The sequence below is a fragment of the Hippocampus comes genome, unplaced genomic scaffold, assembly GCF_001891065.2.
Source record: "Hippocampus comes isolate QL1 unplaced genomic scaffold, H_comes_QL1_v1.1 scaffold111, whole genome shotgun sequence".
In the NCBI taxonomy this organism is placed as follows: Eukaryota; Metazoa; Chordata; class Actinopteri; order Syngnathiformes; family Syngnathidae; genus Hippocampus; species Hippocampus comes.
In genome coordinates this window covers 635,798-658,740 of record NW_017805698.1, presented here as the reverse complement: position 1 = coordinate 658,740, position 22,943 = coordinate 635,798, and the positions used below count along the sequence as shown (strand labels likewise).

The 22,943-nt window shown below is 41.7% G+C and overlaps 1 protein-coding gene across 5 annotated transcripts in view; it reads left to right on the top strand.

Annotated features, from left to right (window-relative positions):
• The window catches only part of tbc1d4 (TBC1 domain family, member 4), a 40,800-nt gene that overhangs the window by 2,115 nt on the left and 15,742 nt on the right, over nucleotides 1-22,943 (top strand). For all 5 annotated transcript variants that reach the window (XM_019882334.1, XM_019882335.1, XM_019882333.1 and 2 more), the window contains 11 exons: nucleotides 11,982-12,110; nucleotides 12,193-12,415; nucleotides 13,665-13,912; nucleotides 15,761-15,850; nucleotides 16,990-17,094; nucleotides 17,193-17,325; nucleotides 18,386-18,477; nucleotides 18,568-18,678; nucleotides 18,926-19,042; nucleotides 20,438-20,497; nucleotides 22,128-22,345. In XM_019882334.1, coding sequence (XP_019737893.1) covers nucleotides 11,982-12,110; nucleotides 12,193-12,415; nucleotides 13,665-13,912; nucleotides 15,761-15,850; nucleotides 16,990-17,094; nucleotides 17,193-17,325; nucleotides 18,386-18,477; nucleotides 18,568-18,678; nucleotides 18,926-19,042; nucleotides 20,438-20,497; nucleotides 22,128-22,345 — 1,526 coding nt within the window. The remainder of the gene's footprint in view (nucleotides 1-11,981; nucleotides 12,111-12,192; nucleotides 12,416-13,664; nucleotides 13,913-15,760; nucleotides 15,851-16,989; nucleotides 17,095-17,192; nucleotides 17,326-18,385; nucleotides 18,478-18,567; nucleotides 18,679-18,925; nucleotides 19,043-20,437; nucleotides 20,498-22,127; nucleotides 22,346-22,943) is intronic.

Below are 22,943 nucleotides of genomic sequence, written 5' to 3'. Positions count from 1 at the left end.
AATGAATAACAAAAATGCATTCCTGGTACAGATTTTCCAACAAAATGTAAAGAACAAATCTATTTTGCAAGAAATGAAGTACTTGCTTCGGTGGTCCAGTGGTTAGCGCGTTGACCTCACAATGCAGGTGTCATGTGTGGAGTTTGCATGTTCTCCCCAGGCCTGTGTGGGTTTTCTCCGGGTACTCCAGTTTCCTCCCACGTTCCAAAAACATACATGGCAGGCTGAATAAACACTCTAAATTGTCCCTAGGTGTGAGTGTGAGCGCAAATGGTTGTTCGTTTCTGTGTGCCCTGCGTTTGGCTGGCAACCGGTTCAGGGTGTCCCCCATCGACTGCCCAAAGACAGCTGGGATAGGCTCCAGCATGCCCGGCGACCCTTGTGGGGATAAAGCAGATCGGAAAATGGATGGATGGGCAGCAACAAATGATTTGGCAAGCCAGGTCCAGTCCTTGAGTCTGACACCTGTGCTCTAATTTGTCCATATGTGTGAGTGTTTGGGCCTCTTCAGAGTCTTGTTTTTGCTCATGAACTTTCTTCTCCCATATGAACCAGACTATCTGAAAGTACCGGGATGATATGTCGTTTGACTTCTAAAGACACTTAGGGAAGGTGGCTCGATGCATCCTTTCAAGCGACCTTGAGCCAAGGTCGCTTGACGAAAGGAAAAAAGGAGATATACAGTATAGGAAGGAAATGAGATACATTGCCAGGGGTAAACAGAACAATTTGATCTGGTTCTCAAAGGAGCACCAGCGGTTGTTGTGATTGGTGCAAATTTTTTTTCTGAACCCAATAACATAATTGTATGAACTTATGGGACTGCACGATTAGTTGTTTTGCTGCAGTTTTCTAGGATAGTAGGCCATAAATCTTTTTTGCACCATGGATCGGTTTTATGTAAAGACAATTTAGGGCTGGACGATATGGCAAAAAAGTCCTGCGATACTTTGGTGAATCTTACATGAGATGCTAAGCTATAGAAGGTTACTTGTGATTTGAATGTTGATTATCAGTCACCCTATGCTCTGTTGTTGTCACTGTGCATGCGTGTCCATGTGTGTGTGCGTGTTTGTGTATGTGGGAGGGGGGGATTTTTTTGCGCTGTGTCTTCCAACATTTCCTCTGAGGGAACACTCATTTTCTTGTTGTTCAGCGCTCTCCTATTGTAACAGTACACACATTCACATGCCTGTTGCGAGTAGCTCCTACTTTGCTGGATGTGTCAACCTAACTTGGAGCAGCTCTGTTCCAGACACGTCGATTGGCTCTTTGTGTTTGTCTGTCAGAAAATGGAAAAATACAATCTACCCAAGTGTAGTCTCGCTCGTATGTCTTCCAAGGAAAAGTTAGTTTGCAAACATGTTTAGCGTTTTGTCACCTAGCCCTAAAATACATTTTGATGGACCGTCGTAGCGACTAGACAGCAAGGCAGAGCCGCCCACGAACACCGCTGTGTCTTTGGTGGTTCCTCCCAACGTCGCTGCAGGGTTTGCAATTCAACTCAAACTGAGAAATGCCGAAATGTAGAAAGCATTTCACTGAATCCATTTAATAGGTTCACAGAAGCATAAATTCAGTTTCGTTCTTGACTGACAACAGGAATGGATTCTCATCTGCCAATCCTCTCTCTCTCGCTCTCTCTCTCTCTCTCTCTCTCTCTCTCTCTGTCTCTCAAAAAAAAGCCAATTACCTTGCGGCACAAATACGCAGTGACGTGTTTTGACTTTGGCACACAATCAACATTTTCTGTGCAATGGCACCCCACTTAGGGGCACCTCTGCACTCTATATTACCCACAATCCCTTAAAACAGCAATAAGCAACAGGCCACCAACGAACTTTACAGATTACACAAACTTGCTCAAGAGTTTCACAGTAGAGACTTTAAAAATAATCATTAAATTTACCTTTTTTTTTTTTTTTAAAATGAAGTCAGTGTAAGCGCTCAGTAAATTAAGTGGAGCTGAGTATTCAGTGTCAAACTCACTAGAGCATTATTACTGTGATAATCACATATATCTATAGTCCCTAATATTATTACTTATACAAAATCGGTTATGTCCTGCATATTTTTAACAGCAGCTTGAACTAGAAATAGGCATATGCATTTTAAAATATACAACTTTTGTTCAAGAAGAGATTTAGCACACCAAAAAAAAAGTGATAATATCGATGTAGACTTTCTTCCAAGATGAAAAGGGCAAATCCATTTAGCAGAAATCATGATGGAGATTTTTTTTTTTTTTTAACTTCAGTGGACAAAATAAAGTTATGCGCCGGAAGGTTTTATGTTTGACACCTGTGTGCCACAGAAAATGGATTGTAGGCCTAGACGTTGCATTCGAATGCTGGTTCGTTCCATCACGACAGATAGCAATCCTCTATCTTAGACATCAGAGCACTCAAAGTTAAGTGCTTTGACCTTTCAAAAGATGACAGCTATTACCTTTCCTCACAACTCCGCATCCAGACTGAAAATGAATGGCGTGCGCAAAGCCCCACATTTAACCAGACAGCCTCCGGAGACTGGTCTATCAACTGTGTGTGTCCATCCATGCATTATCTGAGTCGCTTATCCTCATGAAGGTCACGGGCATGCTGGAGCCTATCCCAGCAGTCTTCGGGCACTCAATTTCCTCATATTGTTTGTTCCCAAACACAAAGTTTCTACAATAGGGTCTCCAGTTCTGATCTTATCATGTTTTGCCATTTTAGTGTTAAGCAGAAGAGACAATCCTCCATTTATCAATCATTGAATGGCTCGCTCCGCCTACACGAGTGAATCGTTCCGCACGACTGCGACCAATAGTCCCCGATTACTTGAAACCGACCTCCCTGAGGTCAGCTGTGTTGCACAGTGGAAAAGTGTCACAAGTGCAGACAGAAACATGTTCAATCCCACTCAACATGAGCAAGCTGTGACCGGTAATACCACCAATGAAAGTGGGCCAAGAAGTAGGACGGTATGGCGTAGCTGTTTTGGAACACGTTCATAGTTTAAAAGCTGCAAATGTACACTGAACTAAATGGTACTGCTTGGTCGAAATGGATTTCAGAATTAGATTGGATGACTCGCCAGAATTATAAGACACCTCAGAGGCACCCTTTTATGTATGGCGTCTATTGTGTCTGTTTTTGTGATAAGGCGCACAGCAGGATTAACTTTCCCTCAAAATCCAATGTGCTAGCTTTGTCATCTGGTGCCCTAAATACTAGCCAAGACCAATAATCTACCGAATGTGATTAAAAGGCACGTTCAGTGACACGCTTGTCACTCATCATCAAGGATCTTTGTGTTTGTGTTTAGTCAGGGCCGTACAAATGCAGGCCGAAGGCCAAACAAAGGATACGAAGATAGATGCAAACATCCTGAAAACCTGACCGTTGCGAAACCTTAGAGGCATGTCCTGATTTTTAATAATCATGTTGGACTTTTGAGACTAGCTTGATATCGGTGCAGGCAAGGCATATTAAAGAGTGCTAATGCTGGCCTGAATAACAGGAAATGCTAAAATGGTCCCATGAATCTCATGTAAGAAAAAAAATGATTGTAAGCGAAGATGTTATTGTGGACTGAAAAATGAAGTTTAAATAAACAAAAACATTGTGATGATCGTAGCACTTAACCAAAACGTTTGATCAGAATTTTGCTGTCTTCGAGATTGCTGTGGTATGATGTGTAAAAATACAAATTCAATGGTTTGTGTATTTCAGCTCTGCGATGGTATTTCTCAGCTCAGTGTGTTCTTTTCGAGGAAGTCAGATTGTGAATTCTAAGTAAGCAGAGAACAATTCATCTTTGAAAGTGTGCAATGCATCAAAAATGAAAATGTTATCGCAATTAATAGCAGCATTCTTGCTCGACTGGTTCAAACGCAATCATTGGAGGAAATTTGTGTCAAGAGAAACTACAGCGTAAAACAAAAGGCTAAACAGCTCATCTTTCCTACTGCACAAGCAATATCATCTATGGAGGGGGTCTTCATTTCTTGCACAAAATTGCGGAATAAGGTGTCTGTTTGAGGGAGGGAGGTGTCTTATTTGTTGCACAGAAGTAGTACTGCAATCAAACTGTTCTCGTTTTTAAAAAATGGCGTAAAAAGGGCGTAATTTTGTAAGTCATTTTAGTTTGGATTTAACTTTTGGGGGCGGGGTTGTTGAGATTCTGATGACACTGCGTTTCACAAGATGTTTTTTTTTCCATGTTGTAACATGAACCATCGGTTTCCTGCCCCCGTTTTTTCTTGGAACCTGGAGAACTTCAACAGTCCTTCCCCCCGCCTCCCAAATCACATATTGGGTTGTCACGTTTTGTGCTGCCCTCAAATGTAACTGCGCTCCATCACGTTTCTTGTGGAATTTGTGGAAGTGTGTGAGCCATGGATGGCCGAGAGCAATGCAGCCGTGGCAGATTTAAGACCCGGATGCTTTCGAGGAGTCTCACCGATCATTTTTTCGCGTTGCTGAATGTACCTCAGTCAGAGAGATATTACGCAAGAGAAACTGGTTTGGCAGTCAGTGGCTGGGCGGACCACATGGAATGCACTTCCCATTCCATTTGTGCACTTTTCACATGTGCAGGGTTTAATTGATGACAGTTGATGATACTCTACTGTGCTTCTTATTGTGGTCGCTTGGTTATTTTTAGGTGTGACATGCATGATTCCAAACCTATAATTAGCCTTGAATGTGAGACGGGAGAACATCAGAGCGAAGACTTTTACTGCACAGAAGTTTGATTGGATGAAAATAATGAAATATCACATTTGTGGTGAGGTGGAAGAACGTAATGTTTAACTAGAGGGGGAATCTGAACACAATGTAATCACAAAATGTGCTTGGGCCTCGCTCGACAGGGTTGGCTGCTTGCTGGACTTGAAAGACAACCTCATGCAAGGCTTTGTTGTTGCAATACGTAGTGTATGTGGGACTCACAGAACTCCATTAAAAGTTTCTCTAGTTCCATATTAACGAATACCTTTTGTAAAGAATATTTCATCCATGTGAATGAATGTGGCAGTTAATCTAGGAAGCCGTTCAGAGAACCCCGAACCCTTCACACATTTTTGGAGTCTGGCGTAACAATTTTATCGGCTTAGCTGGGACAGAGCCCAGTTGCAATCTGATCCCTCGCCGTTTCAACTGAAGGGCCCGTGCATCGACACCTTTAAAATGTCTAGAATAAGTCGGGTGCTATTTTCCCAAGGCTGAATGACCCTAATTTGGAATCGAATCAAATTCATACTCCATCATCGATACCTGTAAAGTTCATATGCCTTACTGTTTCTTGAGATACATGAATTATTGACACACCTGTTAAGGAAATTTAAGAAAAGTGTATACAATTATTTTACAATGTGAAGGACTATCTTTACATGATATTAGTTATGAAATATATTTCCATTCTTTTTGTTGAGTACACTTTTTTTAGTGCAGCGATAACACTTCCTTGTACTCCCCCCCCCCCATCATTTTCTCATATATTCCGATTTTATTCCCACAAGAATCCAAAAGCACTTGTACAATTATACATTTTCATATCACAAGTTTGTGGCAACTGGACTTTGCTGTTATGATAGGTTTGAATATCACCCAGTAGAGTCCAGGCAGGGTGTTCCGAATTTGAATCTGACCCGAATCGTACGCATCCATTGATGTGCATTATTTTATAAATAATCATCCATTAAAAAAAAAAATCTATATTTTGTAATTTTGCGGAGAAAATTCTTTTCTGCATCTTTATTTGTATCTCATCGAGGTGTGTTATGATCACAACGTTTTTTTGGTGAGGTATCATTGAATTATACTGCCGTCCCGCATTGCTGAAAGGTGACAGACATCATGTCTTGTTTTGTTTTGAAATGGGACACAAACTCATGGTCACTTATGCCCTCATCAAGCAGTGGAAAGATTCCATAAGTGTCGTGCAAACACATGACTGTGGTCAAGTGCCTTGAGAAGAACCAGTCATTCCTCCTCCGGCCCAACAAAGGCACAATGCATACACCGTTTCCCCATGTGTGCTTTAAGTCGTACTATTGAGCAAACGTTTATAAATGTTCATGACCTGTATACAGTAATACCATTTTTTTTCATACTTTCAGAGCATTCAGCTTGCATTCAAGCAGTTTGTTTTCACCCATTTCTTGTTCCTATGTTACCCAAGAAGTCGTCCAATCAGCCTGAATCACCATGACAACATGTTGCACCTTGCTGTGATTACAAGTGGTTTGGCTTCGTGGCGGTAACAAAACAGCATCAACCTGTGCCATAATTTGAATTAGGTGGTGGTTTGATATGTTGCAGCGTGGTAGGAACCCTCACGACGCAATCAAAGTGACAGGGAACTTACTTTTGAGTGCCTTTGTCAAAAATACCCCTGTTTGCCTGTCACTTTATCGATGACAGATGACGATGCAATACTGTACTTTGCCATTATTATTATGTAAGCTCCGCTAAGGCACAAGTGTTTACATTTGGAAAGACTGATACAGTCCTTATATTAGCAATACAGGGTCCCCCAAAAGTTTCCATGTATGTGGTTTTTAATAGAGCTGCCCGATATTTGAAAAACATACCATATAGAATACGGGGGATGAAAATTGAATTGTGATGTCGATTTTACTGCATCTATATACTGTATATATGTGTATGTGTGTATACACACACACACACACACACACACACACACACACACACACACACACACACACACACACACACAGTGTCAATTGTATCAGCTACAGTTGGTGTTGTGTGCTTTTCATGGGAACTGCAAGAGTGGCTGACTGACCTTGACGGTCCGGATGGAAATGCTATCAAACACATCGGAAGGCTGTCAGTATTCTTTTGTCTGCCGAATATAGAAGTAAACTATAATCTGTCCCAGGGGTTTTACAAGAGTTTGTTTGCAGAGATACACTGTTTGTACTTGTTCGTGCACGCAAGTCATCAAAGTGTATTTTTCACTTTTACGGCACCGGTTGCAACCAAACCCGACGGAACAGATACTGTCTCAGCGTCCCTGAAAGTCTCTGATTTGTTGCTGCCTGTTGTGATATCTGTTCTCGGAAAGCATGGGCGTTCCCTGGCTGCTTGCCTGCCTGCCTGTCATCTTTACCAGTGCACTGCTTGGTCTCTATTGCTGTTTTCAAGGCTGCTTTTGTTCTTATCTGGCACCATTTTTAACCGTGGATTATTAAGACTGGTAACAGCAAGTCCATTTCACATTAATTTATCAGCCAACTAATATTAAAGGGCACATTCTAATCGCTTCTATCGATATAGTTCTATTTATATTTTTTTTTACAAATGACAGATGGACTACGCGTAACCACTGTGGCGTCAAAGCTAAAAGCTAAGTAGAGCTGCAGTGTTGTTGGATGTATAGATGAGCGCTAGCTTCTGATGAACAATTCTAACGAGAAAAATCCACAACATAATCATGGTTCATAATTCATAAATTCAGCTATTCACGTTTTTTTCTGAAAAACCCACCGACAGTTTTTGTGCTCAAAGTTATGCCAATTGATGATGAACATGACATTATTGAGGTCTTCCAGTCTGTTATTTATATGCAACACAATTCTGAGACGGCGCTCCCAAGAATTTTTAATGATGTTCTTTTAGCCACAGACTCTGGTCCATGTGTCATATTGGTTCTGCTCGAGCTCACAGCTGCCTTTGACACCGTGTACAGATTTTACTGTCCTGGCTGGAGAACTGCATGAGCATTTAGGGATGTGCTTTGGAGTTGTTTCACACCTTACAGACATGTACTGTAATTTTGTGTTTGTGTTTGGGCCACTGAATCCTCAGTTGTCGCTCTCAATGCTTCAAGGTTCAATTCTCGGGCCTCTTTTATTTATGTCTTGTTTTTAGGTCAATCCTCTGAAAACATGGCATCTCATTTCATATTTACTTGATGGTACACAAATTGAAAAAAAAAAAAAAACTTTTGGAATGTGACGGAGACAGAGGTCACGCTATTTGGAACTAGTCCCACCACAGCTTTTGGTGATCTGGGTGCTTAAAATGCATCTTTCCTCTCTGGGTCTTGTATTTATTCAGATTATTTTGTCTTATTATTTGACATTTGCTTTACAACAGTCTTCAATTGCCTTTTTAGCGAGACTATTTGACATGTAATGTTCCCTGTCCATTCATTTTCTTTGTTTACGTGATGCTATGTTAAGCGCTTGGGTCAACTGTGTTGATCTTAAAGGGCTCTATAAATAAAGTTGGATCAGATTAGACTGGATGTGTATCTGCATACACAGATGTTTTTGACGACCCACATCCAGCCATCTCGTTATATCTGCGTCCCGCGTCCTAGACACAATTTTCCCGTGGAATGCACAGTTCCAAATAATGTGCGTTTTTGGGACGCAAGGAAATTTCTCAGTCAAAACAAAAAAAAATTATGGTAAATCTTTTTTTCCAGCAACGATCGCAGTTTGACCATCGCCACCATTGTTGTTTTGATCTCGCGTCAAGTAATCTCGCGTGACGAGATTTCCGTTCTCGTGAGACAAGATTGGCGAGATCGGCCTTCACCGCGCGGGAAGCAGACGATTGCCAAGTTGTGTAACGATAAAACAAGTGTTGCGAACAAGTGTTGCAAAAGTTTATTGCGGAGATATCACAGAGGAAGCAGCTAAAGTTGGATAGTTTTTTGCAATGATAAGTTGACTTTGAGAAAGCCTTGCATCTTTGGAAGCAGAGTAAAGAGAGGAGAATTGATGAACTCAAAGACTGAACCATGGGATGAAATAAGAACCTATTTCTCAGCAAATCTTGTATACCTGAATTATTACAATTTTTGCAGCATTTGTTTATAAGAAATTTTTGCAGCATTTGTCTACAAGAAATAAACCTATTATCAATATATATTGTTGTTGTTTGTGTTATTATCATATGCAATTGAATAAGTAGACCATTTCATAATTCGAAATTTGGGACTCTCTAAATGCATAATGGGACTCATACTTTACTGATCAGCGAGTCCCTGGGACTCGCAGGGCTCAAACTGTAAAATTATCACTGCACATCTACCTATGTGATGATGTACCTGTAAATCTGAACAGTGCTGTTTAACCAGAGTGATTGAAGACTGACTTCTTCTTCCTCGTGTCCGGCCATCTTCTATATCACGTCCTTCCAGTGGGTGGCGCAGGCGAGTGCAGCAGCATTTGGCTCGGCCAGGTCATGTCCAGTACATTTTGGAGCAGTTCTACATCTCATGATGTGTTCCATTGTTTGTGGTTCACCACACACACAAGCATCGGAAGTTGCTAATTTCCATTTTTTCATGGATGCCTTGCATCGTCCTTCGCCGACCCGCAGACGGTTCAGTGTCTTCCAGACAGCCCAAGGTTGGTCATGACCAGTAGCGAGACATTCATCTGGGGTGATGCCTCTCTCTGTCCATTGTGTTGTCTGGCTTCCCAGGCTATTCCACTGCTTGTGCCACTCAGTGATCCTGGCAGCAGATGGTGTGGTCTCCAGTAATGCAGTGGTATCTAAGAAGCTGCTCCTGGACTTGAGCCGTTTCTGGGGGGCATAGTGTTCATGAAGTAGGTGCCGGTTGTCGTTGGCCTGCTTTGTGCGCTCTGCTTTAGCGATGACTGCTCTACGGATGTCAGGGGGAGAGATGCCAGAGAGGGCATAGAGGCAGGGGGTGGGGGTTGTTTTGATGCACCCAGTCACTATTCTGCATAGATGAACCTGCTGCATCCTTCTGGTAGGGGTTGGTCGTTGGTATAAACATTGAAGAGGAGGGGTGCCAGGACACTGCCCTGCGGCAGCCCGTTGTTTTGGTGGAACCATCTGCTTTTTTTATTGTTGAGTGTGACATGGAACATCCGGTTGCTCAGAAGACATCTTATTATATTGCACAGTTTGGCATCTGCTGTCAGGTCGAAAAGTTTTTTGATCAGCAGCCTGTGTTGGACGGTATCATAAGCTGCCGACAGGTCTACGAAGGCAGCGCCTGTTATCAGCTTCTTCTGGTAGCCGTCCTCGATGTATTGGGTGAGGTTTAGCAGTTGGCCTGAGCATGACTTCCCGGCTCTGAATCCGGCTTGTTCTTTTATCAGCTCAGTGTCTATCTGGGGGGATAGTCGGGCAAGGAGTAGTCTCTCGAACAGCTTGTAGGTGATACAGAGTAGGGAGATGGGCCGGTAGCTTTTGGGGCAGTTGGGGTCTTTCCCAGGTTTTTGAAGAGCAATGGTGATGGCTTTCCTCCAGATTGTTGGTATGTGCTGGGTTTGGAGGCAGGTGTTGTACATGTCCATGAGCCATTGTTTGGCAGCTGGGCCAAGGTGAGTGATCATCTCTGTCAGTATGTCGTCGGGACCTGCAGCTTTGCCCAGCTTCATGGTGCTTAGTCCATCTTCAAACTCCTCAAAGGTGAAGGGCTTGGTTAGAATGGACATGTTCTGCTGACTGCCCGGGATGGTGGTGAGAAGATGTTGTCCTTTAGCCCTGCGCCTTTCTGCTCTTCTCCCGTTGGCCACCAGTTGGCTCCCAACCTGGTTTGGTGTTACGTCGGATATAACGGGTGGTGTGATCTTATCACCGTTTAGTTTCCGGATAGTAGCCCAGGCTTTTTTGCTGTTTCGAGTCATGTTGATGTTCTCTACAAGTGTTTGCCAGGCTTCCCGCCTCTCCTTCCCTAGGGATTCCATGAGTGTGTCACTCAGTTCACTGGCGGCGTCGGAAAAGGGGTCTTTTTCGAACTCCAGTTCATAGCGCGCCAGCAGCTGTGATGACTCCTCTGTAAGGCCTGCGATGTATTCTTTTCGGCATCCGCGTGGGATATGTGCGCAAGCAGTCTTCTTTACAGCCTGAACAAACATGGTGTAGTTGTCAGGTGTGGGTTCAATGTCTGTTAAAGCGTTTTCCATTCCTTCGCTATATTCATCCCATTTGGCCTTCATGAGGTTGAAGCGGCGTCGAAAGGGTACTTCCGTCTTCGTGATGGCAGGCTTGATCGTGACTGAGATTGGTCGATGTTGTGACTTGGGAAGCGGTTTAAGCACCGTTTTCTCAGTCAGATGTGCTAGTCTCTGGCTGACGAAGCACAGGTCAGGGTTGTAGCCTCTTCTCCAGCGGCAGCTGTTGAAGGACTTGGGGAGTTTAGAGTTGTGAATAAGCTCCAGCTGCAAGCCTGTGTTTTCCATCCAACTTTCAACTAGTTCACCATCACTGTTGGTTGAGTCGTATCCCCACATTGTGTGGTGGGAATTAAAGTCCCCAATTACAACGGCATGCTTCTTCCTGCATTTAGGTGGTAGTTCAGGCCATGCAAAGGGGCTGGCAGGTGGTTTATAGAGCGAGGTAATGGAGATCTCTGGCAGGCATATCGTAACAGTCTCTATGTTGGTATCTGAGCTGTTGGTATGGAAGTCCCTGACGTCCAGCAGGGGCTTCACAAAAATTGCTGATCCGTACTTGGGATGACGGATCTCAGCTACCAGTTTCATTCCTGGTAGTATTGGCCGGTTGCTCGTCTGACCCAGGTGGGTTTCCTGCATGCAGACGATGTCGCTTCCATTGCAACTAGCCGCTAGCACATCAGCCTTCGTTCTAGTGTATCCCTCGACGTTGATTGAGGTCACTACTAGTAGCGCCGGCATCGTGGCTAGGAAAAACTTGACTGTCGTTGACGGTCGGTGGTTGCAGAATTGGCTACTTCAAGTCAGTCACTGTTGTACAGTTTCTGTCTTTAGCATTGCCCGGGATGCGCCACGTGGAGGCTTCTGCATGCATCCCGAAGACTGACTTGTATCAATACATTGAGAAATGTTTGCATTTGTGGACATTTGCTCCTTGAAGTGAGCTCTCTTCTAACACTTAATTTGTCACAAGCAATCAGAACACAACATATGATTAACCGTTTGTTTTTCCTCCCTTCCATGTCTCTTGTGAAATGCTTGTAGAATCACGTTCCATTGTTTTGTTTTGTTTTTCCAAAAGGTGCCTGAGGTGATCAGCAGTATTCGCCAAGTGTCCAAATCAGCCCTAAAGGAAGACACCAAACCAAAACAGGAAAATGATGAGGCCTTCTACAATTCTCAGAAGTTTGAAGTGCTGTATTGTGGCAAGGTGGGAACCGGATGCAAAATGAAGATCCATTGTGCCAGCTGCCATCCTTTTTGCAAGGCCGTTAACGTGCATATAACTGCAGGTGACGGTGGGGCACAAAAAAGCTCCCTCCACCCTCATCGATGACTGCATTGATAAGTTTCACCAACACGAGGTGAAGCGCAAACTTCTTCTCAATGGCCAACGAGGCTCCGTGGACAAGGTCCCTGTTGAGTTCACGATTGGGGCGGGAGGAGATCCACTATCCTCGGCTTTGAATGAGAAGAATGAAGACAGCAAAGGTCTTGGAGGGGAAGACATGACAGGTAAGAGACGCAGATGGTGGAGACCAAAACCAGTTAAATGGAGAATAAACATACCCTTTTCAAAAAAAATGTGAGCGACCCCACCCATGGATGAGGTTAAAAAAAACAAAAAACAACTCACTGCTCTCGTGTGTGTGTGTGTGTGTGTGTGTGTGTGTGTGTGTGTGTGTGTCTGTGTGTGTGTGTGTGTGTGTGTGTGTGTGTGTGTATGTGCGCGCGCATGTTTCTGGATACACAAGCTCGGCAACAGGGCCATCTTCAGGTTGCTGACAACTGGCTTGACACACACATAAGGATTTTCAAGCAGATTTTTTTGATTGTTGCTCCCAAGCTTTTCCCGAGGAGGTCACACTTAACACACCCTATATCAGAGGATAATCATTCAGGATAATCTTTTAGAGCAGACTTGGGCAAATACGGTCCTGGGGAGCTGCATCCGGGTCGCCCACAGTGACCATGAAGTCATGTTAAAATGTAAAATATGTGCTAGTTTGCTTTTGAAAGTTGTGTTTTTATTTTACCTGAAGTGCACATGTGTGGATGCTAGTACAAGCGAAACAGCGAGCAAGCGCTACGACTTGCAACTGCAGTGTTTTTGTGACTCTTCCAACCCATGCAGTAGCTATTTTTCCAAAACGGAGACTAGCAAAAATGACAATTGTGGGCCCAATGTTAGCAAAATTCTCCATCACTGTTAATAATAATATTCTTCACAGCTATAGTGTCTATATATTTGGGAGTTCTGAAGAACGGCAAATATAAATTGGCGGTTGGTGCACACAATTGTTATAATTTTTATCCTAAAAATATATATTTTAACTACTGCTTATAATTATAATTTTTAAAAAATTTAAACAGGACGTATTTTTTTCTTTTTTTTTTTTTCGATACGGTGAAAAAAAATATAGACAAAATAAAGGTTAGCACTTTGTCTTGGCCCTCCACAAATGTTCCAGTTTCTCATTTTTAGAGACAGTCGGAGCTTTTGATGACTTTGATCCGATTACAAGGCCTCTTAGTCATGTCTCCCTTTTCCCCATCAATTACATGTCTGTCCATGTTTCCAATAATATTGAATATACTTTTTAGGAAATAAACCTCTACCTTGTTTTTGATGAACATTTCGGCCTGCTACTCGATTCATGTTGGTCATTCTGGTGGCACTACTTTTTGTAAGTGGTACTTGCAGAAAGTTTGAGAACCACTGACCTTGATGATGAAAATGCTGTATTGACTGAATGTGTTGCAGCGTCCGGCATGTCCACTACCAGCGGTAGTCAGAGCAGCCTGAGAGGAGCGTTCCCGGAGTGCATCCTGGAAGATTCGGGCTTTCAGGAACCGCAGGAGTTCCGCATGCGCTGCAGCAGCATGGCAGGACGTCTGCAGAGGACAACCAGTGAAGGTGCCGGGATGGACCCTGCACGACGCAGACATGCTAGCGCTCCCAACCACGTACAGCCGTCCGATTCGGATAAAAACCGAACCATGCTTTTCCAGGTAGGCCTGTTAATGCTTGGTTCAAAGCTTGAATATAGCCAAAATATCATAGAGTCTAACTGCCTGTAGACACTGAGTGCATTGATGCAACACAGCACTGTTCATTCGTATGCACTCTAAAGCTTTTCAGGATGAGTTGCATTTGAAAGAGTCCTTTTTACACACCACAGCAGTGTAAACACAGGTGTCAGAAAAGCATAGTATGTCACACTTAAACATTCTTATTGGCCGAGACTGAATGTCATTTTCATTGTCATTCAATTATGCTTGAGGAAACATACAATATATTTAGATGTGCTTGTATCTGTTAGGAGCATGATAAGATAAAAAATAGAATAGCAAAGGACAGAAGAAAAGCATTATATTGGACCGAGCCACTGACAGGGAAATAAGAACTGGGCTGGACCACGAAAAGTGAAACTCTACAAATAATGACAAGCAATATAATTGCATAAAAAAATGAATACAATGTTAAAAAAATAGTGAGAGAGAAAGCGGCTTATATGTATCTCGACAAAAATGCAGGAATAGGTGAAACCGCAAGGGACGAACCATGAGTGTGGTGTGGTTGATCCTATGTCAAAATAAGTAAATTATTAAATAGACAAATAAATAAATAAATAACACAGATTCTGGATTAAATGTACTGCCCTTTAAATTGCACACATAAACACTGTTTAGGTAGCAATTTAGTGTATTAAGTTAAAAAAAAAAGAGAAAAATGAACCATGTAGATTTCTTAGAATTTTACAGTCATAATATAGACAAAAACTGTGTGCATTGGAACCATAAATATTTGAAAAAAAATTATGTGTAGGGCTGTCACAAACAAATCTTTTTTGAAGCGATTATCCTATCGATTATTCCACTGATTACTCTGGTATTCACGTCATTATATTGGATTTATTTGAACAAAACAGACAACTTGAAACATGTTGGACTGCACTAAACATGCTCCAGTAGTCATACTGTATATCTAAAAAAATAAAAGTATAATAAGAGGAATAAATCCTGTTTAAATCCAGTTTCAACTTTATGTATAAATACGATATATATACTGTATGTGTGTGTGTGTGTGTGTGTGTGTGTGTGTGTGTGTGTGTGTTATATCAAGGTATAATTAACAACTTTTTGCATGTATTTCATCGTAAGTTATGTAGTATGACACTATGACTTGCAAATTAATTATTTAGGAAGAGCAGGACAGGGATATATAATATGTTGTAACTTGCACATATTATAATTTGCACATTAAATAACTTTTTCTTTTTCTTGTTTTTATTTTTTTCCGGCAAAAAAATACCTTGCATTTACAAATGCATGCATTTGATTGAAGAACAACTATTTGTTGTGTACAGACAGTACTCTTTTTGGATTTCCTCAGAACAGAAGTGGTGCTGTCTTGATAGTCTACGCTAAATTTACCCACTGTGCTAAAAAGCCTCCTGCAAATCACTTTTATGTTCGCTTGGCAGGCAGTAGTAATGCACTGCCTAGTTGTGTCGCAACTCCTTAGTGGTGCTGTGATAATAGGCTGCTACTTGCCCCTACTGTTTTTTCCTCTTTCTTTTTTGTCTTTTATACACATATATATCTCCAAAAAGCAGTGTGAGCCAGCTGCTATCCCTCACACTACGTTTCCACACGAGGCTAATTATAGCCAGCCACTCAATAAGTGACACTGCAACACACTGACATTGATTTTCAGCATGTGCCGCTGCAGTCTATTAGTATTTTTGTACCTTACTAATGCTATTTGGTTGTTTTTAATGGTGTGACTCAGCCTGGTCGAACATGGGTTTGTTTATTTATGTATGTATTTATTTATTTATTTATTTATTTTGACAGGTTGGGCGTTTTGAAGTAAACCTCATAAGTCCAGACAGCAAAACAGTGGTGCTGGAAAAAAACTTCAAAGACATTTCATCTTGCTGTCAGGTTGGTTTGCTTTCTGTGCCAAGTTAAAAAAAAAAAAACAAAACGTTTTTTTTGTGTGCAAATAAGATTTTCATCAATATCATCATCAATGTAGAATTATGGCCCCAAAAGTTATTCATTTCAGAACTCTGCTGGTCTCACTTTTAATGCGCCAGTGGTCTTCAAAGTTTTACTGATAATTGTTGCATCAGATCATGAACCCCATTGATGTCAATATAGCACAACATTTAAACATATCAAACTCAAAATTGAAATATAACTATCGGAGTAACTTTGTGTCCGAAATTAAATCAGGTCGATGAGGGAGAAGATCACAATTGGAGTGCAAAGGTGCAGCTTTTATATCAAAGTATTTATCTATGCAAAAGGGTTGGAAGACAAGCTGCAGGAGTGTAACCAACATGAAATACCGAGAGCTGTCCAATGGTGAAATAAAAGTCATTGTGAAGCTGAGCGAAGATGGAAAATCTTTCAGAGTTGTTGCATAAACGCTAGCCATAAACAATACAACTCAAGTTAGAATGTTTTTGGCAACGAAATAAATCACTGGTGAATGTGGGAACAGACGGGTTGCTGGACTCTAAAAACAACTGTTCGTGACATCAGCAGCAACCTCCATAAGGCAGGAAGGAACTTTGTAAATATGACAAAAGTGCAAATTGTAAGCCACCCATTTGCAAGAAGATTTAGAAGACCAAGCTGGAATTTGTCAAAAACTAAAGAGATGAACTTCACAAAGTCTGGACCAAAGTTTGAATGGACTGCTAACACACAGATGAGTTTTTCCAAAGCAATGAAAATGCCAAAACTTTGGAAACTGAAAGGATCTGCTCATGTTGCCCAAAAATAATGAGCTCATCTGTGAAACTGAGTGGAGGCAGGGTCATGCCTTGGGCTTACGTGGCTGAATTCTGGGACATCTATGATACTGGATTGATTACAGATCTGGAGCCCCCATGATGGCCCTAAATAGAACTTATGCGTCGCTGTTGCATTTTGCAAATTGATTTTTGACCTCGTTACTCGTGAAACCCAACCTAAGGACGTTGAATGGTATTCAATGCATTTCGCCCATTTTCAACATTTGGACTGATAGGCTGCACTTGCACAAATCTCATCAATGTTCTACGCATTTACAGGCCATCAAGCAAACGGACCATTTTGGATTCATCTGTCGCGACTATTCAGAATCCGGTCCCAGCCAGTATGTGTGCTTCGTTTTCCAATGCGCCAGCGAATCTCTTGTGAGTCTTTTCAAGGATATAATTGATTTACAAAAGCAAACGAAACAACCCCCACTGTTTGATTATTTGCATGTTTACAAATTGAAATGTGTGCAAAGGTGGATGAGGTGATGCTGACCTTGAAGCAGGCCTTCAGCACAGCTGCCTCCTTACAGAGCAATAAGACCTTGGTCCAGTTATGCGAGGCTTGCCCCATGCACGACTTGCACAAGCTCTGCGAACGCATTGAAGGTACAGTTGGAAGCCGTTTTCCTGTTGGGTCTTTCCATTTTGTACAGAATGCTGTTTTGATTATGGAGTGAACGTGTACACTGCTATTTTTGGTCATTGTCTTTGTGTTCTGTGGGATCTCTCTCGTAGCAACCCAGTGAGTGGGTATGGCTCCCATACCGTTGCTATCCAAATTAAAAAATAAAAAAAAAAAACACTTTCTTTTCATCCGAATTATAAAGAACATTTTTGTTGTATTACCGGGTGTGGGGGGGGGGAGAAAAAGAAAAAAAATATTTAGAGGTGCATGCTTTTTAATTGAAAAAAAATTATGAAATGCTCATTTTTTATTGGCCTACAAGGCACAAATTAAGTTGTTGCATGAATTCTGGCTCGCAACAAAAAACATCCGGGAGGAAAGCAAGCAAGAATGGTAATCTGATTACATTGTTGCATTGAGATTATATTTCAGGTGTGAAGTTAAATACATTTATGAGAAAGGTAAATAGTCTATACCTTGATTATGATATCTGACTATTAAATATTTATCATTCATGTTTTATTGTATCATTGTGAATTCTGTAACTTATATATACGCATAATCACGCATAATTCACAATAATATAAATTGTATATGTATATGTATAATATCCTTTGCATGATATCAATTGAGTTATTATATGCACATAATTATTATTAATAATTACTGATTATATCATCAGTTAATTACAATTACATTCAAGTTTATCCGAGTCCTACTGCACCTCAGAAGTTTAAAAATAACACATAAAATATGGATTTATGATTAATTCTCTGTCCTCATAATTCCCTAAAATGAAACTTATGAATACAAATGTGAAGAGAGGTAGCATTTTGTAATACCTTCAAAAGAAACGGACTATTTAATAAATCTATTACGAGCACTCTAGAACTTGTTAAAGGACAACATTCAAATGATGTATTTGTCATGAATCATTTTCTCTCTCTCCTCTTGCTCTCTCTCTCTCTCTCTCTCTCTCTCTCTCTCTCTCTCTCTCTCTCTCTCTCTCTCTCTCTCTCGCTTTGTTTTCCATATTACCAGGCCTCTACCCGCCCAGAGCAAAGCTGGCCATCCAGAAATATCTCTCCCAGCTGCCTGACAATGAACAAGTGGAGATATTCGAGCGAGTTCAGGTCAGGCTGACTCAGAGTTACGTTAATAGGTTTGGCTGAGAGAGTTTCGCAAATGGCTTCATCTGATCTGTCAATGGATTGACTCTGCAGAGACTGAAGCCCAGTTCAGACCAAGAGGAGAATGAGCTGGCCATTCTGTATCTCAGGCAACTCTGTGAAAGTAAGCAGAAGACCCACCTCCACATTGGAGAGGCCCCTCAGGTAGCTGCGTTTCCACCTTCAAGTACCAGAAACGTTGAATGGAGATCAAGTGCTATGAGACCAAAAAAAAAACCCCAAAAAACCCAAAGATGAGATAAACCTACAATTGATTTTTTTCAATGTTTTAATATCAAAAGTGGTTCACTTCTTTTTACACTTGTGTGACAGTTAAAAACGTGAAATTGTGTCTGTTAAGTTTGATTGGCAAGGTGGAATTGATCATATCCTTCCTGTTCCTTGTTGGCAGAACGCAAGCAACTCCGCAGGGGACGGCGCGGCCACGGGCAGTCGCTTCAAACTGGACATCCTGAAGAACAAGGCTCGCTCATCCCTCACCAGTTCTCTGGAGAACATCTTGGCCCGGGTAGGTCTTCTTGCCTGCCCACCTTGCTACGTCATTGTGCTCCCCGGGGATTTAGATTGGCCCATATCTGTATGCAGAGTAATAATAATAATAATAACACATTTTATTTATAAGCGCCTTTCAAGACACCCAAGGACACTTTACAATCAGGAACAAAAACAATAAAACACAGTAAGACCTCAGTCTTCACATTGCTGCTGATCTGAGGTCTGAGAACTCTTGTGCCGTCTGTTATTTTGTCAGTAAGGCAAAAGAAGACCCAAACTCCACCAAGCAGGGCTTGAGCCGAGGTTCGAAGCTGGGCCTCTCAAACAGCGAGGCAGATGTGCTGACCACTGGCTCACTGTTCCACCTCATTAAATCATGTTTTTCATTATTTTAGTATGGTTCTCTTGGGACCAAAATGGCCTTGGTCGATGTGTCCCATTGGATTTTAAGTACATTTACAACAGTAATTGAATTTCGGAAAGAACCAACAAATTGTGACTCCCGACTTGTTAAATTGGTACAGTAGCTATGCTATGATCTGTTTATGTTTTGAAATCTCTCTCTCTCTCTCTCTCTCTCTCTCTCTCTCTCTCTCTCTCTCTCTCTCTCTCTCTCTCTCTCACACTCTCACAGGTGTTCTCACATTGTGTTTGCAGACCTCCAGTCATTTCTCATTTTGCATTGTTTACATTGCCATATGTTTGTGAGGAAAAATATGCAAACAATTACTTTGAGTGATGTGGGTTTGGTCAAAGAACGCATTCACTTTTTATTTATTGACTGCATATCATTGGTGTCAGCTGGAAACCTCCTTCGTCCAAAGTTTGATCTTTTTTTTTTTAATACCCCCAAATTTTTTCTGTTATTTTTACATGGTGCTGCTATTTTTGCAAATTACTGGTCAATTGAAAATGATGCAATTTGAATTTGTTTTTTTTTTTGTTTCCTGAAAAGTGATGATTTTGGAAATGTGAGGATTTTGCCCGATGTCAGTGACATTAAAAAAAAAAGTCTTCCCCTTCGTAACATACTGTAGTTTTTGTGTTTTACCTTTTTTTCCTATGGACTTGTGCGTCATTCTCAGCGATCAAATCACTTAAAGAAAAATAACTGGAAATGTCCGGTGAGATTATGGTTGTCGACCATCATGAGTAGAAATGCATTTTGCGTCACAGAGCGCGTATACAATATTCATTTTTGATTTGTTTCCTGTTTTGTGTGGGCATAAGAGCATTTTCCTTACTGTGGCATTGATCTATGCAACAAATGCAATATTAATTTTTTTTCATTCAACTGTCATTCCAAAATATTTTCAGAAAAAACTAAAAGCTGCAATTTGGTGCTAATAGCAACATGCAGCAGATTTTATGGATTTGTTTCATTATTTTCATTGTTTCTCATCTTCAGGGCGCCAGTCGGATGCGGGGCCGTTTGGGAAGCATGGGAAGCATGAGCAGCTTTGACAAAGTAAGTGTCCATTCAGAGGGAACACAAAATTCCCCGAGAAAGGATTCTGGGAATTGTCACCCATCCCCCTCCCCTCTCTCCTATTTTTTTTTTACCCACTGGCTGTGAAAAACTTGTGATATGAACGTCAGTCAGTCTCGCAGTCACGTTGGGGCGTCGTGCCGCTCACGTGGGACAGAGAAAGCCAGGGAGCCGTGTGCTCTGGTGTCACTGTTGTGCAGAATGTTGAATGAGAGTACGATGCAGTCCCTCCGACTGCATGAGGGACGTATAGCTTGAAATATAAAATGCACACAAGCATGGCGTTGACATCACACAGTTTACTTTCCTTGTTTCATCTTGCGTGAATCCACAATCGTAATCTCGACTGCATACACGCACACTTATTACGCTTTCAAGTCATCCTCCAAAATGTCAATTTCCTGCTAATTTTCTGTTAATGTTCCATGATTTCTGTCAAAAACGTTGATCATTGTTTTGCACAGTATGAATATGATAATCCTGTAGAAATAATACGTATTGTATTATTCTAACAGTTTTAAATGTTTTTTGAATCTTTTTTTTTTTTTGCAAAATTAATTCAAAGCAAACCGAGCTTTTGAAGTACGTTATTTGACTGAATTCACATTTTTATTCCCAAATTTGAGCAATCCAGAAGAACACTCAACCACTAAAACACATTAATTTCTGCTCAGAAAGTCAGGAAAAGAAATATAATTTGACATCTGAACAAGAAATAACAGCACACTGAACTGTTCCCCTACAGCATTTTTTTTTTGTATATGGTACATTTGAACAGTACCTTTTCATGGCATCAGGATGCCAGTCAGGAACTCCTAAGTCAGGATTTCCACTTGTGCTGAGTCGAACCGTGTTGACTTCCTCTTATTTTTATTTTTTACCCCCCGACACCCAATAGAGTAAAGAACAGTGTGCATGCGTGACCTTATCTCTATTGACCTTTCAGTCACAATCGAGTACACATGAAGCGGATTCTACCAATATTGGGTATTGATTGTGCGTCGTGAAAGGAAGAATGAGATGCTGCTTCAGTCAAATACGTCAGCGCCACGACATTGGGCGGGGGTTACACCAATAACGTCACATGATACTGCTCATTAGAATACAATGGATGAGGGAGTTGCACCAGCAGAAGTGTGGAAGTGAAGTCCACGAGTGGACAAAAATGAGTGTCGCCGTTGCGCTTTGTTGACGAGGTGAGTGCTGAATTTGACGTCAAAATATTACTGGACTTTGGTTTTAGACTTGGCTGATGCTTTTTCTTTACTCAACTGAAGAGTCCAGGAAGGTGTCTATCAGGTATTGGATTTTTGTCAAGAACTGAGGTAGACTGGATAAAGAAAACAAGCTTCCTGGAATACAAAGATGGATACACAACATTGTGTGTGTGTGTGTGTGTATGTGTGTGTGTGTGTGTGTGTGTGTGTCACACACACACACACACACACACACACACACACACACACACATACACACACACACACAGTATATATAATTTTTTATTTTTTCCGGAATTTTCAGGAAAGTCCACTTTCATCTCTGATTATTCAACACAGAACATGACACTCTCAAATGAGTATTAAATTCTACGGCATCTCATCTTCCGCAGCAGGATGAGGAACCCACGGGTGTCTCCCCGCCGGCTTCCCCGCCCCCTTTCCCAGATGACGACCCCGAAGCAAGCCAGCAGTTCCGCCGGCGCGCTCACACCTTCAGCCACCCGCCCGTGAAGAAGCGCATCTCCTTTGAGGGCCAGACGGGCAACCCGGCCAAGCAGGCACCTCTGCGCAGGCAACATTCGGCCACCTTGGAAGCGTTGCAAAGCAGGTAGCGTAACATGAACGCTGACTGTTAGCCATGGGTTTGAACGCATAAAATGACCATGTGGGAATTTAGGAGGAAAACCTACAAGTTAGTCTTATTCATTTGACTTGTTACACACACAAGAAACAGGTAAAGGTTCTGTGTACCCCTGTACCTGCAATTATTGAAACTTCCCAAAACAATGTTATGCTTGCCTGTATTAGTAGTTTAAACCATAAATATACCAAAAACTATGATCCAAAACACTTTAATAGCATTAGTAATGCTTACAAACATTTTCAAACATTGTTGCACCCATAAAAAAAAAATATATATATATATTCATTCATTCATTCATTTTCCGAACCGCTTGATCCTCACTAGGGTCGCGGAGGGTGCTGGAGCCTATCCCAGCTGTCTTCGGGCAGTAGGCGGGGGACACCCTGAATCGGTTGCCAGCCAATTGCAGGGCACACAGAGACGAACAACCATCCACGCTCACATTCACACCTAGGGACAATTTAGAGTGTTCAATCAGCCCACCATGCATGTTTTTGGAATGTGGGAGGAAACCGGAGTACCCGGAGAAAACCCACGCAGGCCCGGGGAGAACATGCAAACT